This window comes from Urtica dioica, chromosome 2 (genome assembly GCF_054948205.1).
Source record: "Urtica dioica subsp. dioica isolate 48M chromosome 2, U.dioica_male_clone48M_v1_H2, whole genome shotgun sequence".
NCBI classification, from domain to species: Eukaryota; Viridiplantae; Streptophyta; class Magnoliopsida; order Rosales; family Urticaceae; genus Urtica; species Urtica dioica.
The window spans coordinates 38,217,045-38,233,680 of NC_142757.1; the positions used below are offsets into that span (position 1 = coordinate 38,217,045).

The window sequence follows — 16,636 nt, forward strand, 5'->3', positions numbered from 1 at the left end:
TGAAGACAAAAACTTAAAAGATAAATTTATTGGATTTTAATTTTAAATTACTAAAATTATCAATACGATACTCAAATTTATACATTTTAAATAACAACTTGTCTTAAAATAAAAAGAATGGGGTGGCATTGGCCACCTTAAAGTGAACGTGGTTCATCCAAAGGTTTTAAATTTTGGGAAATCGCGTTAATTGGAAAAGATCGGCACGACTATATACACATTTCATCGTATTGTGTCGCAAAAATGTCGACGTTTTTGCTTGGAAAACTCTGTGTCGTCGCGCCGAGTAATGTCGTTTTGTCTAAGGTATAAAACGAAAAGAAACTTCGCCATTTTACCCATTATTCTTCGATAAAAACCCAAGAAATCTCGGTCTAGGTTGCAGAGGCTCGGGCGAAATCGTCACCATTTCCATCACGATGTCCAGAAGCCGACGCCTGTAGTGCAGATTCAGCATTTTTCGGTGATTTCGGCGCCATTTCACGGTCGAGCCTAATATTCTTTTTCGTGTTCTTGTCCTCCAGATTTTTTGGGAAGGTATGTGTTGAAGTTTAGAGAGAGAAGATAAAGAAAGAGAGAATCGGAGAAGAGAGAGAGTGTTCCGAGACTTTGAATATTTCTTGTATTTAATATTAATTTGTATCACCTATTTATACATAAGGTGGGTACAAGAGAGAGTGTAATAAATACATGTGTAAAAACTACTTCTAGGAAAAAGAGAATAATAAATATACACAGAGAGCAAGACATCGAAAATAACATGAGAAATAAATGCGACAATTTCCCATGAGGAATGAGTTCCAAGGAGAGGACTTCCGAGGCGAGCTCGACGCGGAAGGGCGAGCTGACGAGCTCGACGCGGAAGGGCGAGCTGACGAGCTCGATTTCAACACTCCCCCTCAAGCTTGACTGTATATGTTGAGGAGGTCAAGCTTGCTACATAGCTCGGAAAAGGTTGCTCGCGGAAGGGCTTTGGTGAGAATGTCGGCGAGTTGATGACCTGACGGAATGTATTCCATATCGATTATTTTTTCTTTAATCTTTTCACTGATGAAGTATCGGTCGATCTCGATATGTTTTGTTCTGTCATGATGGACTGGATTTTTGGCTATGCTGAGAGAAGCTTGATTATCGCAAAAGAGCTTGATTGGACCTTCGGTGATGATCTTGAGGTCGTCGAGAACTCTCTTCAATCAGATGCCTTCACATACTCCACTTGCTAAGGACCTGAGCTCGGCTTCAGCACTACTTCTTGAGACAACGGACTGCTTCTTGCTTCTCCAGGTAACAAGATTTCCCCAGACGTATGTGCACATGCCTGATGTTGATCGTCTGTCTGGAACATATCCGGCCCAGTCCGCATCTGTGAATACTTCGACACCTCGACTTCGTCTTTTCTTGAAGGAGAGACCAGTCCCTGGGGCAGATGTGAGGTATTGGAGAATCCTCATGACTGCGTCCATGTGAGTTTCTGAGGGATTACTCATGAATCGACTTACCATACTCACTGCGAATCCAATATCTGGTCTCGTGTGAGTTAGGTAGATGAGTTTTCCTACGAGCTGCTGAAATCTTTCTTTGTCGGTGGCGGCCTCATTGGTGCGAGCTAGAAGTTTCACATTGGCATCCATCGGAGTGTCAACTGGTTTGCAGCCAAGCATGCCAGTTTCTTTGAGGAGATCCAACGTGTACTTGCGCTGGGAAACAAAGATGCCCTTTTCTGATCGAGCTACCTCCATGCCGAGGAAGTATCGTAGGCTGCCGAGGTCCTTGACTTCGAACTCAGATGACAAAGTTTGCTTCAGCCTCATGATCTCTTCCAGGTCGTCTCCGGTGATGACTATATCGTCCACATACACACTAAGAATGGTGTGCTTGCCTTGTAAGGAGATTTTTGAGAAGAGTGTTGGATCAGCTTGACTCTGCTCGTAGTCACAACGTTTGAGCACGTTGGTGAATTTTCCGAACCATGCTCGAGGGGACTGTTTTAGTCCATATAGTGACTTCTTGAGTTTGCAAACTTTATTGGCTCCTTGGTCTTTGTCAAATCCTGGTGGGAGTTGCATGTAGACTTTCTCTTCCAGTTCGCCGTTTACAAAAGCATTCTTTACATCGAGCTGGATGAGAGGCCAATCTAAGTTGGCTGCTAGTGAAAGGAGGATTCTGATGGTATTGTACTTTGCAACTGGAGTGAATGTTTCTTGATAGTCAATGCCATACGCCTGCGTGTACCCTTTTGCGACAAGTCGGGCTTTGTATCTCTCCACTGTCCCATCTGGATTTTTTTTTATGGTGAAGAGCCATCTACATCCAACAGTTCGCTTGCCTGGTGGTTGCTCGACGATATCCCACGTATCATTCTTTTCGAGGGCTTGGATCTCAGCATGACTTGCGTCTCGCCACTCGGAACTTTGAAGGGCTTCCTCGATGGAGTTCGGCACTTTTCCTTCATCTAATTTCGCCACATAGGCTTGGTAGCTCGTAGATAAATTCCCATAGTACACGTAATCTGCCATCCTGTATTGAGCACACGACCGAGGAGGTTTTCTCAATGCAATGGGTAAGTCTGAAGATTCGATGTTACCTTTTTCAATAGTGTCGTGGTTCGGGTTCGGAGAGACATCTTGGTCGCGAGCTTGTACCGGACTCTGGGTGATATTCAGTTCGCATGGAGAGGGTTCAGAGGCTTGCGAGCTGGGAATTTCTTGAACAGGTGAGGTCGGCGAGCTAGGAATTTCTGGAACATGTGAGGTCGGATTTTGAGGCGAGCTGGGCGAGCTGGGAATTTCTGGAACAGGTGAGGTCGGATTTTGAGGCGAGCTGAATTCTGGGTTTATGATGAGCCAATTTGGGAAGTCATTTTCGTCATTCTCCCCCTGACGAGCTGAATTGGCGAAGTAAGGACTGAACTCATGAAAAGATACATCCATTGAGACTATGAATTTTTGTGATCGGGGTTCATAGCATTTGTAGCCTTTCTGGGTTGCTGAATAGCCAAGGAAAATGCATTTGAGCGATTTTGGTTCAAGTTTACCTTGGCCATAAGAATGGGTGAAGACTGAACAGCCGAACACTTTCGCAGGTAGGGTTGAGATGAGTCGACAGTGAGGGTATGTCTCTAGAAGAACTTGAGATGGGATTTTATAGCCAAGGACACGAGATTGCATTCTGTTTATGAGGTAGGTGGCTGTGAGGACAGCTTCTCCCCAAAAATGAGATGGGACGTTTGAGGAGAACATGATGGCTCGGGCGACCTCGAGAATGTGTCGATTTTTCCGCTCGGCTACCCCATTTTGTTGCGGGGTATGAACGCACGAGCTGGAGTGAATTATGCCATGTGTTTTGAAGAAATCGCCGAGCTCAGAATTAAAGTAATCTCGAGCGTTGTCAGTGTGGATAATTTGAATGGATGTGTCGAACTGTGTTTGGATCATTATGTGAAAGGTTTTGAATAGATTGGATGTTTCATATTTTGGTTTCATCATGTATATCCAACTGAGTCTAGCGTGGTCGTCAACAAAGAGAATGAACCATCGAACTCCAGTGATATTGGGAACTTTTGAGGGCCCCCATATATCACTGTGAATTGTGGCAAAAGGACGAGATGGTTTGTACGAGGTGAGGTGATACGAGCTTCGAGAATGTTTGGCGAACTCACACATGTCACACTGAATGGAATTGATATTTTTATTGATAAACAAAGAAGGAAACATTCTTTTGAGATACATGAAATTTGGATGCCCTAGTCTAAGGTGATTGAGCATGATCTCTTTGTACTGGGGTGAATGTTGGCCAGCTGACACATGGCGGGCTGATCTGGCTTGATGACATAGAGTCCGGTACTCAGCTCGGCATTACCAATCTGTCTCCCCGTGACCTGTTCCTGAAACACACATGAACTTCCATAAAAAATAGTTCGGCACTTAGAGTCTTGGTTGATCTTATGCACAAATAAGAGATTGCATTGTAGTTGAGGCACAAAGAACACCGAGTCTAGCCTCATGGACTTCGTCAAGACAACGGTGCCAATACCAGTGACTTGAGTTTTGGCTCCGTTGGCGATGGTGACTGATATGCTTTTATTGCAAGCGGAGTAAGTTGTGAATAGATTTCGATTACCAGTCATGTGATCAGTGGCACCGGAGTCGACAATCCATGCTGTGGGATTCTCTGAGCTTACATTGAGGGCTCTAGGAGAGTTACCTAGAGGGCCAATGCCCGAGCGTTCTCCACTGAGTTGGACATGTTGAAGAAGCTTCTGGAGAATAGCGAGCTGGTCGTTGCTGAAGGGAGAGGAGTCTGAGGTCGAGGTCGAGGCAGCGGACGAGGTGGATACTAAGTTTCCGACTGAGTTAGGATCCTTAGTATCTTGGGTAGACTTCGAGCTCGGTGGTTTCCCATGCAGTTTCCAGCAGGTTTCTCGGAGGTGTCCAGGTCGTCTGCAATGATCGCAGTAGGGGCGAGGTTTGCGAGGTTTCTCTGTTGAGACGCGGGCTGCAAGAACTTCGTCTCCATGTGTGGTGAGGGCGGACGAGTCTGGGGATGAGCCCCCGAAGTGAGCTCGATTTGATAACTCCCAGCATGAGTTTCCTCCCGCTTTCCTCATGTCTGACCGCGGAGAAGGCTTCACGGAGAGATGGTAGTGGTTTTGTACTAAGTATCCGACCTCTGTCCTCATCAAGGTCTTGGTTGAGGCCGGATAGTAGTTTAAACACATGTTTGGTCTCCACTATCCTGCGGTAGATTTTTGAGTCTTCGGAGCTGGTCCACTGGTGCTGTTCGTAGAGGTCGATCTTCTGCCATAGATGTGTGAGCGAGCTGAAGAACTGAGTAACAAACATCTCTCCTTGACGTAGGTCGTGGAGAGTGTTCTCAGTTTCAAACAGCTCGGACATATCTTCTGAGTTGGAGAAGATTTCTCTAGCTGCTTGCCAGATTTCTGCTGTCGTTCGGTAAAAGAGGAAGGTTTCTCCAATTTCGGGGAGCATAGAGTTTATGAGCCAGGACATCACCATGCTGTTTTCGGTCTTCCAACTCTTGAACGTCGGATCTTCGATCACAGGAGATGTGGCCACGCCTGTGAGGTAGTCATCTTTACCTCGTCCCGATATGAACATGAGCACAGATTGGGACCACTGTAGGAAGTTTTGGCCATTGAGTTTGTGGCTCGTGATATGTTGGGAGAATGATTCAGATTGCGACTGAGTGGGCGTGGTCTGAGTGGTGTTCATGATGGTTGATTTTCCCTGCTCTGATACCATGTTGAAGTTTAGAGAGAGAATATAAAGAAAGAGAGAATCGGAGAAGAGAGAGAGTGTTCCGAGACTTTGAATATTTCTTGTATTTAATATTAATTTGTATCACCTATTTATACATAAGGTGGGTACAAGAGAGAGTGTAATAAATACATGTGTAAAAACTATTTCTAGGAAAAAGAGAATAATAAATATACACAGAGAGCAAGACATCGGAAATAACATGAGAAATAAATGCGATAATTTCCCATGAGGAATGAGTTCCAAGGAGAGGACTTCCGAGGCAAGCTCGACGCGGAAGGGCGAGCTGGCGAGCTCGACGCGGAAGGGCGAGCTGACGAGCTCGATTTCAACAGTATGTAAAAAAAGGGTGTTAAAGAAGAAAAAGAAAGATGGAGGAGGAGATAGGAGATTGAGAGAGTCGATGGGCCCACTTTCCAAAAAATGTTTGCATATATGATTAATAAAAGTCACAGAGTCATGTACCAAATTAACAACTCTCGGTCTCAGTGGGACTTTTATTTCTTTAATTTTCAATAATAATAATAATAATAAATAAATAAAAAAGTGGTCTAGAATCTCTAGAATGGTCTTATTTATTGATAGATACTATTTTTATTTTAAACATGACACCTTTTTATTAATGTATTTAAAATTCAAAATTCTATCCCACTAAAGCACACTGTGAAAAAATAAGGGATCTCAAATGTAGCCATATAAAAAGCAATATAATTTATTTTAAAAATGATAAACATCAGTGGTCATCGAACCACTGATGTGAGAGAGGATGTGGGTCCCATATGTCAGGTGGGTCCTATTGCTCTCTCTCATCAGCGGTCCGCGAAGCGTTGCTGTTTATCAGTCTTCAATTTATTTTTAGTTTCTTTAGTTTAAATTAACGATTAGAAATCATGTAAAAAATTATGTTTTTCGTTATTATAATTATAAATATAATAATTGTGTATTATGTGAGTTTGAAATTGAAATTCATTGTGTAACTTCAAAACTTTTTACATGCGTATAAAATATATTTTGTGTTTGAAATTATTTTGCAGCACATTATCCGTCACAATTTTCGTGTTTTAGTGTAATTTTCGTCGGTTACTGTAATTTTTGTCGACACAATTTTTTCAAGTTTTCACATTATTTTTATCGTAATTTTTATCGATCACTGCAATTTCTGATTTTTGAGACCATCGTCACCAAAACGGTCACCAGACATTTCAAAACCTTGATTCATCCCAATAAATCAAACCACATCCGAAAAGATTAAATATTCGTCGAGGGACAACGAAATAAGTCAATTTGTTTATTTCTCGAGGAAAAAGTAAATAATTGACTGGCCTCCCTGTCTGCTTCTCATTAATTGTATACAACACATGGGCGGGTCTCATCTCACTAATATATTTTCCATATCATGGAGTTGACATGAATTCAAAGTATCCTGTTAAAATATGAAAACCGTTTTAGACCTCAAAAAATACGATTAGAAAAACGATTTGTTCTAGTAAATTTACAAGAAACCATAAAATAATTCGAGGCATTTAAACTTTTGGGACAAACGGGTGGGAAAGGCTCTTTTCATTGTCATAACTGATATCCATATCCGCTCTCATTATAATAGTCATCGATGTTGAAAGGGCATCAATATCTATTCACAGACCTCACCAATAATAATTTTGCAAATACTAACCAAAAAGTTTGTTCTCAAACATCACAAGTAAGGAAAGCGTGTGCATAGTACACAACACAACGGTGACTTTCTTTTTATGACTTGCATACTGATGCTGCTCGACTACTAAAAAAAATAAGGGTTATATAGCTAAATAAGCCACGCAGTTATAGAGATTTTGGATTTGGCCAACGTTTTGTTAATTTTCTGTAAATAGCCACAGCTATTTATTTACGGTCTAATAAAATACCAAAATGTCCCCACATAATTCCCGCCCATATGCACACCAAAAATAAAAATATTTAAACCAAATATACGGTCAATAATTATTAGCACAAATCAAGGCACAAATCAAGGGGCCATCAATTAACAATCGAAATTAAAAGACCAACACCACAAATTCCTTCAAAACAACGCAGCACACCAACACCACAAAATCCTTCAAAACAACGCAGCACAGATTCTCAGCCCTAAACCCTCGCCGACAAGCCCACCACGAATCTTTTCTTCTTCTGTCATCTTCTTTCTTCTCCGGGGAGGCAACGAGAAGAAAGAAGATGACAGAAGAAGAAACAATTCGTGTAAATGAGGAAAATATTCATCTGTCCACTCTGATGATGTCGGCCATGTTGTTCTCCGCCGTGGTCATGCTCGACGAGAGAGATGAAGAATTGGGATTAGAGGAATTCTTGGATTATCATGATCTTTTTTTTTTCTCTTCTTCTTCTTCTTCTTCTTCGAAAATGATGGCGGTTTTGGGTTATGAGATTTGCAGAGTTATTGTGAATTTGTTCAGATTTTGGCTCTGATTATGTTTTTTCAAAAATAATTGTTAATACGATGTTCATTAACAGCTATTTACAGTATATGTTGATTTACAATTATTTACAGTATATTCAGCGTGATGTTGATGTTCATTAACAGCTATTTACAATATGTAAATAAAACTGGAAAATCATTGTTAATACGATGTTCATTAACAGCTATTTACAGTATATGTTGATTTACAGTTATTTACAGTATATTTAGTGTGATGTTGATGTTCATTAACAGCTATTTACAGTATGTAAATCATATTTACAGTCTTGTAAATAAAACTGGAATTTTTTTTGTAAATAAGTAAATAAAACTGGAAAAGTTCTAATCTGCTAAATAACAGTATATTTCGCGATTAATGTTAAAAAATAAAGATAATAACTGCTAAATATTTTGAAATAAAGTGTATATTCTCATCTGCCACCATACCAAAAACAACTTCTCTAAAAAAAACCGCTAAGAAACGAATAGATACACACGTCTAACATAACTGGAATGCAATAACTGCTTTCCAAAAACAGTTTATTCCGAAAATAAATTAGTTAAATATTAAAACAGATATTAAAGAGCCAACACGTCCTTAATACTACTATCCATTTCGGTACATTTCAAATTTCAAATTAAAACTGCCTCAATTTAAAATGAAAGCGCAATTAATAAGGGCAATTCAGTAAAGAATTTCGGTTAATATTATGCCACGTAGGCGTATTGGTTATTAACAAAAAATTAACCAAAGGTTGGCTAAAACACAATTACCAACTATAACGTGGCTTATATGGCCAATTTTTTGAAAAAATAATAGAGCCTTTCGAAAATAATAATGCAGATTGTCATTCATTTCCGTTTGTTTTTCAAGTCTAGTACAACGGACAATTAATGGTTGCTCTCCAAGAGGGTAAGTGGTGCGTCCTAATTTGATCAAACATCAAGGGCATATCAAGGCACATCTCTCCTATAAATTATTCACAATATTCACGAACAACCAATACCATCACATGCCAAGAGAAAAGCTGGTCTCAAAAGCTCAACATGGAAATCATTAATGACAAAACCACCACAATTACCACAAAAGCCACCGATCATCAAACACCGATATTTCCGAAAGCCGAAATCGAAGCCGTCCAATCCGTCATGCCATCGAAAATCACTGCTCCGACTCCGACGACGATCCGGCGAGTCTCCGGCCCCGGAAATTCCTTCGGAGGCTGTCTTCACGTGGTCCTGTACTACAACAAGGCAGTTATTAGCGACGATGACGTGGACTCTGGATCGTACCACGCGGGCTGGATAAAGGAGTCGCTTTCAGAAGCGCTGACGTGTCAGCCACTCCTCGCCGGGAGGCTCCAGGGTGACGTGGACGGCTTTTCCGTGGTCTCGAACGACTCAGGAGCGAGGCTCGTTGAGGCTAGAATCCACGTGGCGTTGCATGACTTTCTCGGCGGATTTAGTAAGAGTGATGAGGCCGAGGCTGAGCTGGTTTATTGGAAAGATGTCGCAGAGATTGACCCTCAATTTTCTCCGCTCTTTTATTTCCAGGTTTACTTTTTTGTCATTTTTTTAGTACTCATATGCACCTCAATAGTCAACACAAAAACTAACTAATTCGTATGATACAAGTTACAACTTTTTGCAGTATTCCTATGTCATAATTTGAATTCATACATCATATCTACAAAAAAAAAAATCTTCAGAAATATTTGGATACAAAACAAATGTTAAAATAAGTTTGACTTTGATAACTATTTCTGTCTATTTCTTTTCGAAGTAATCTTCTCTCTATTTCTTATTTAAAACTATTATGATTTCTTACTTCTCCATTATAAAAATATTATCAATCCTCGAAAATATAAAATTCAATAAATTATTATAAGTATAGAGGAGAACGTTTATAGTTCTGTTGATAACTGGTAAATAGCAAACAACAATTATTAAAATATATTAATTGACTTTTATGTCATTCATATATATCAGCTTCCTATTTAAAAACACATTAAATTTAATCATATCATTTAGTTTATTTCATTCCAAAATAATAAGAACCAGTAATCGAAACTGATTGTCTCATTATTTTCGTTGCTTTTTTTTTTTTTTTTTTCAAATTCTTCTAATTTTCTCATTTACAACATTAAATAGTTAGCAGTTAATATGCATTTATTTTTCTTAATCCTCCTTGTAATCATCAACATCATCTCTCAACAACAATTAATAATCATAAATAACAGTTAATAAGAAATCGAAAAACTTGAAGTTGCTTAGTTAGTTAATTTCATAAATTTTTAACGTAATAAATAAAACCACGTAATGGTTATTTTGTAAAGAATTTGAAATGTTGGATAAAATAAAAATAATATTTGAAGTTGCTTAGTTAGTTATAATTATATTTCTTTAATTTATATGTCCTTATTTTGTTAAAAAAAAAAAAAATTTATATGTCCTTTAGTTTATCGTCAATAATTTACTTTTAGTTAGGATGATAGGAATTACAAAGGAGGATATGATATAGATATAGAACTTAAATATTTTTTATCAAAAGAACTTTTTTAGTATTCTTAGTGTTTCATTGTTTCTCAACATATTAGGTCGTTTTTACAGAATTTACTAATCACGCATAACAATAAGATTTTCCAAAGATCAAATACGATACTAAGAATTGTTAAAAAAAAAAAAAAAAATCAAGTACCAGTGATATTAAGAAGATGAGACAATTAGATCAATAGTACAATAATTACTTTTTCTAAAAAAATATCTTAAATGTTATTTTATTACAAAAATAGTCCAACATACATAAATAAATTAAATTAATTATTTAAGTTAATTTGATTTACTTCGACCTGACGGACTATTTTTTCTAATAACTTTTTTTTTACTAAATTCTTAAAAAAAAAAGGTAAAGATTAACTAGTTAACAACAAATTTTTCAAATTACTAACGCAAAATAAATAAATTCTTTGATTTTGACTTTGAATTTGTTAGGAATCCCACATTGAAAGTGAATGGAAACTAACAAAAGCTTATAAAGGTCATGGATTACTCCTCTCATTACCAATTGGTTTTGAGATAGAACCTCATGATACTTTAATATGGTATCAGAGCCCATTAAGCCCAAACGGGTATCCGATCCAATCGTTGGGATTCGGCCCAAGATGAGCGAACGCAAAGAGCCGCCATCTTGAGGGGGCGTGTTAGGAATCTCACATTAAAAGTAAATGGGAACTAACAAGAGTTTATAAAGGTCATGGGTTACTCCTCTCATTGTCAATTGGTTTTAAGATGGAACCCCATGATACTTTAATAGAATTTGATTGTGATTCATTTCTATTATTATTATTATTATTATTATTATTATTATTATTATTATTATTATTATCGGTGCAAGATGATATTCGTCTGTACATTATTATTATTATTATTATTATTATTATTATTATTATTATTATTATATAAAGGAGAGGAGGGCCTCTGAACAGTGTTTCGTGATTTTTTTAGTTAATTTAAAAAAAAATTAATTTTTTTAAGAAAAAAATAAGAGATTGAACTCTAATACAAGTAGTGTTCGTTCGTACCAATTATTTTTTTTTATCAGAAAGATAAAAATGTTTTAAAAAAAATTAAATATATTTATTTTCAAACTTAAATATTTTTGGACACATCTCTATATATTTCTTTTTTTAAACTAAAATATATTAATTATTCCGCAGCAACGCGCAGTGCATGTATTGCTTGTATGTTAATACCACAAGTTTTCATATGCGGGCAGCCCACAACTTAATTATTTATAGCAACAATTTCTAAACCATACAAAATAGTGATGATTCTTTATTATAATTATAATTGCATTATCCTAATATTAAAAATATAGTTTAATTTATACTTGAATCTCTCATAAAATGGTGCATGTACCTATCTTCTTCATTTAAGTTAGTTATGAATAAACTATATGCTTAGCTTCCCTACTTTTAATTAATCTCTCTATTTATTAGTTAGGTTATAAAGACTTGTATTTTTCATTAATGAGACCACTTGTCGTCCTTTATCTACAATAAATTTGGATTTTACACCTATCATTTCCTACTATCCGTACATTACCCTTAAAATTATTGAGTATGCTATTTTCATGAGAAAGTTCAAAAGCCACATGTTATTTGCATTTGTGGCTCTTTAAGTGTTGCAACGCTGAATTTATTTTTATTTTTTTGCAACGCTGAATTTATTTATTTATTTTTTTTTACTTTGAACCCTAAAAGTGTTGGACATTTAACTTTTTTTTTTTTTTACTTCTGCTAAAAAATAGTTGCATAATCGCAGTTGTCTAACCTTAATTTTTAGTAAAAAAAAAAAAAAAAAAAAAAAAAAAAAAAAAAAATTAGATCCGTTTCACTTTCTATTATATGTTGCACATAGGGCAGACACTCGCTATTCCGTCATAAACTATTATATGTAAAAGAGCCACGTGTATCAAGTTTTCAAAGGTAAAAGATTGTTGGTGCTATGAAAAAAATAGAATGGGGGCTAATATGCCAAAGTCCATAAAATTATAGGATCAGAGGTGCAAAAAAAAAAAACTTAAAACAAAGTATAAGATCTTAAAGCTAAATAGTATACAAAAAATTTAAGGTTTTACAAATTAGAAACATATCAAAAATAAGAATTTGATTTTCCATTACTTGTTATATTATATGGGCATATACCGTTATATGATTGTAATAATTAGACATTTTTGTGACTGAGAATTGCGATTTCATATGTATATCACAGGTGACTAAATTTAAATGCGGAGGATATTCATTCGGAATAAGTTGTAGCATTCTACTTGCGGACCTTCTGTTGAAAGATAGTTTTTTCAAGAAATGGTCAGAAATTCACAACAATTTGCTGCAAAAAAATGGTGTATATGTAAAGCCCTTGTTTTACCTGCCAAATCTAAAGAAAGATTCAACGTCGACTCTAGGTAACATTTTTAGTACCACTGCGAGAAAAGATTGCGGCCAAACGATTCTCTTCAACATTAATTCTGCAGAGAAAGACGATGAGTTTAGTACGCTTGCAGTGATTTGCGTTCACGAGGCAGAGATCGAGCTCGGGAACGATCCGGCTGCAGAATTAGTCTTTTTCATGTTCCCAAGCGAACCCAAAAATATTGTAAAGATAGATAAGTTTCTGAGATGTGACCTTGTAGCGAAGCCGAGCACAATGCTAAGAGATATTAGTCGTTCAAGCTGGGAAATTTTTGGAGGGAATGAGATAGAATTTCTCAACGGAAATCGGCCAGTTTGTCTTTCGCACTGGATTAGTTCTGTTTCTAGTCAGCTGGTTTTGGGAATCCCATGCTGCTATGGTAAACTAGGTACAAGAGGACTCAGAATCATTATTGTTAAATCTCTTCACCACTAAGAGTATGTTTGGAACTTGGAATTTAAGAAAGAATAAGTGAAGATTGAGGGAAAATTATGCTCTCTATGTTATATATTATGTTTGGAACTCATGTAAAACTGGAGGAAAATAATAGAGACAAGAGAGACAAATGTATGACCCCACCTATACAAATTTGCTTGGATATGAAATCTCACTTTTGATTGTAAACTTTTTTATCTTATATTTTCTCAAATTTTTCTCAATCCAAACAATAAAAAAGAACTAACTACTTTTAAGGAAAAGTTAGAAAAAATATCATGGCAAACAATGAACGAAGATGAAAGCAACATTATCAAGAAGGTGACTTGCAGCCTAACTTAGTGAACATTAATTGAGGTCCTGGAATGAAGAAAACATCACAGATATTATATGGTCAGTCAATGTCCCGATGGTACCGAGAGCATCCATTTGAGACGAGATTTGTTGGAACCTTGCATATATGTATGAATTTTCGGACATGTTAGACATAGCGGAACTTCAAATAATTTCTTTATTTTTAGTCGAATATATATATATATATATATATATATATATATATATTCATAAAAAACTTTAAGAAGAAGACAAAACAAGTATAAACACAAGATTATATGCCATAAGATCAAATTGATTTTACCAACCTTATGAAATTGATTTAACTCAATGATGATCCTCCCCTTCTGGATTCACAAGCTCCGAGAGTTTTATGGGCACCAAACAATTACACAATTACGAGCAGGAGTCAATACTATAACTTCGAAGTACAATTGAAAGAACAATTAGTGTGGACTAATAGTGAACACATGATGTTATGAAATTAAAATTTTGTATCACCAAAGCACAAAAACTTAGCTTATAGCCCACAGAGAGAGAGAGAGAGAGAGAGAGAGAGAGAGAGAGAGAGAGAGAGAGAGAGAGAGAGAGAGAGAGAGAGAGAGAGCATAAGATGAATTGAGATGTTATTTTCTCTCTTTCTCTTTACCTTAAATACCAAAATTCAAACTCATTTGAACTTTTACAAGCTATCATGTGATCCAATAGAATCTCTTCAAGACAACCTTAGTTAGGTTACTCTCGAGTCATTATACATGGCCGTGCTTCAAGAAAACATCACATGACTAATTTTGATATAATTACAAGTGTTATTGTATTATAATTCTTAATCTTTTCTTATAAGAATTTCCACCACATTATAAATTTGACACACGATCATAAATACCACAAACAAAATCATGACACTTTCATGAGTTGACACATGTTGGGATTTCGAAGTGGAAAGAAGGGTACCATTTACTTTTTTGTGCCTCACGGAAATTACAATGCCTTGGATGAGTTGACACATCCTCAATCATCTTCAAAAGTTCCAAACCAATGAATAAATTACATGTGTCAATTTGTGACAATTATTTGCCTTTATAATTAAGTGAAGCACAACCAATATTACTCAAATACAATAATTCTTAGTGACTTAAACCCAAATACAATATTTTTTCATAGAAGAAAGTTTGACCAAGAACAAATATTTAGAATTGATTTTAGTTCAAAACATTTTGGACTTAGTTCCAAAGCACATTTTGGATTTTTTGTGATAGTTCATCATATCCTAATATTTTGGTATAGTGGTAAGATCTGGTAGACCCATATGAATAAAGTTTAAGAATAAATCTTACAATTCAAAAGTTCACTAACCTTTTATTCTTGATATCACTCGACTCCACTAATGAAGTACACTAATTAAATCATTGGCCCAAAAATCTCTCAATTTATGCGCCATTATATTTTTAATTACCCTAATAACTATTGCATTGGCCCAAAAATCTTTCAATTCATGCACAATTATATTTTTTACTACTCTAATTACTACGTTGGCCCAAAAATCGAGGATTTGTTAGCATACGTGTCATAATATTTAGAATTTGTTAACATAAATGTAATAAAATTATGGATGTAAAAAGAAGTGACGGCCGTGGGAGGTCATCGCGGCGGAGGTCACGATGGAATTGAGCGTGAGCTTGGGCGTGAGAGTCCAAACCAATAATCGTAATAGTAAGTCTAAAAGAGGGAAGACTAGAAAAGTGAAATTAAAGGGTAATATGGACATTTGATATTGAGCCCAATTTTTCCCCGATCATGCATTTGATTGATTTTCATAAAACTCTTCTAAACTACTAATTTTCATGTCCAAATCTCAAAACTGTAGTATAAATGGATTCGATTATATATGAGTAGTTAAGGATTGAGGCTACTACAACAAGTGAAGATGAAATAGCTTTGGTTTATTTAAAATTTAAAAAGTGGGCCCACAAGAGTAAATTTTTTTGGGTTGGTCTCGAGGAATTGTAGTTTTGTGTATTTTTGTACTGGGATTGGTAGTTTTCGGTTTTCCGCTCCGGAACCCACTTATTTTTCATATACTAGAATCCTTAGTTCTAACTACGTAGCAATTTTAATTAGTGGCTTAGTAATATTTGTTTAAAATTATTTAAATAATCAAAACTTACAAAACTGTTAAATTATAAGCTGTAAATAAAACTGGCCATATGGAACCCGGGAAATAAGAACCCCTGGTCCCGTCCCATATTTTGCGGAAAATGGGACTCCCGGTACCGTGGAAAATGGTTCCGGGATTTTCCAGTACCATTTTTTGGGGAACCGGAAATTCCCAGTACCATATTTCGCGGTTCCGGGATTCTTATATTTCCCATATTTATTTTTTTCATTTTATTTTAATCATGAATGCATTTAAAAATAAATAAAAAATTCATATATTTTCAATTAAAAAATAAAATTTTAAAAATATGGTACTAAATGGTGCTAAACGAGGATCCCAGTTCTGTCCCATTTCCCGGATGGTTCTGGGACAAAAGTTTCGGTACCACATTTTATAATACAGTTTTTTTCCATTTCCCATATGGTGTCAATAATACGGGAAACAGAGTCCTGCAGAATCCCATATGACCACCTTTAGCTGTAAATAAAATTTATAAAATGATAAGTTGTTTGTAATTTTTTTTTTATAATGAATTGCTTGTATATAAATATTAGTATTTTTATCCGTAGTGTCAAAAAACAATGCAGAATGTAAATTTAGGGGCCGTTTGGTTTAGTTTTCTAAACTCGTTTTCTGTTTTTAAATTCTGTTTTCTGATTCTAATTTTTAAATTTAAAAAACAGATTTAGAATTACGTTTCAGAATATTTTAAATGTTGTTTGGTTATGTTTTCCATTCAATTGTATAGAGATAAAATAGAAAACAACTTTTCATTGTTTTCTGTTTTTTAAACAAATTTCAAAGAAAACATAAACATGATTCTAAATCTGTTTTCTAAATTAATAACCAAACAGTTTTTCTAAAACTGTTTTCTAGAATTTAGAATCAGAAAACAGAAAACAGGAACATAAAACATAACCAAATGGCCCCTTAGCTATTTTGATAAAAACAACAAATATTAGTTACTTTTCTTTATTTAATTAGTTTTAAATAAATATTTTGTTTAAATGT

The 16,636-nt window shown here is 35.8% G+C and overlaps 1 protein-coding gene across 1 annotated transcript; it reads left to right on the forward strand.

Annotated features, from left to right (window-relative positions):
- Nucleotides 1–8,638: 8,638 nt before the first annotated feature.
- On the forward strand, nucleotides 8,639–13,353 carry LOC149404631 (HXXXD-type acyl-transferase family protein). The gene is made up of 2 exons (XM_089606019.1): nucleotides 8,639–9,279; nucleotides 12,499–13,353. The coding sequence occupies exons 1-2, from the start codon at nucleotides 8,773–8,775 to the stop codon at nucleotides 13,132–13,134; spliced, it is 1,143 nt and encodes a 380-aa protein (XP_089462145.1). The 5' UTR covers nucleotides 8,639–8,772; the 3' UTR covers nucleotides 13,135–13,353.
- The last annotated feature ends 3,283 nt before the right edge of the window (nucleotides 13,354–16,636 follow it).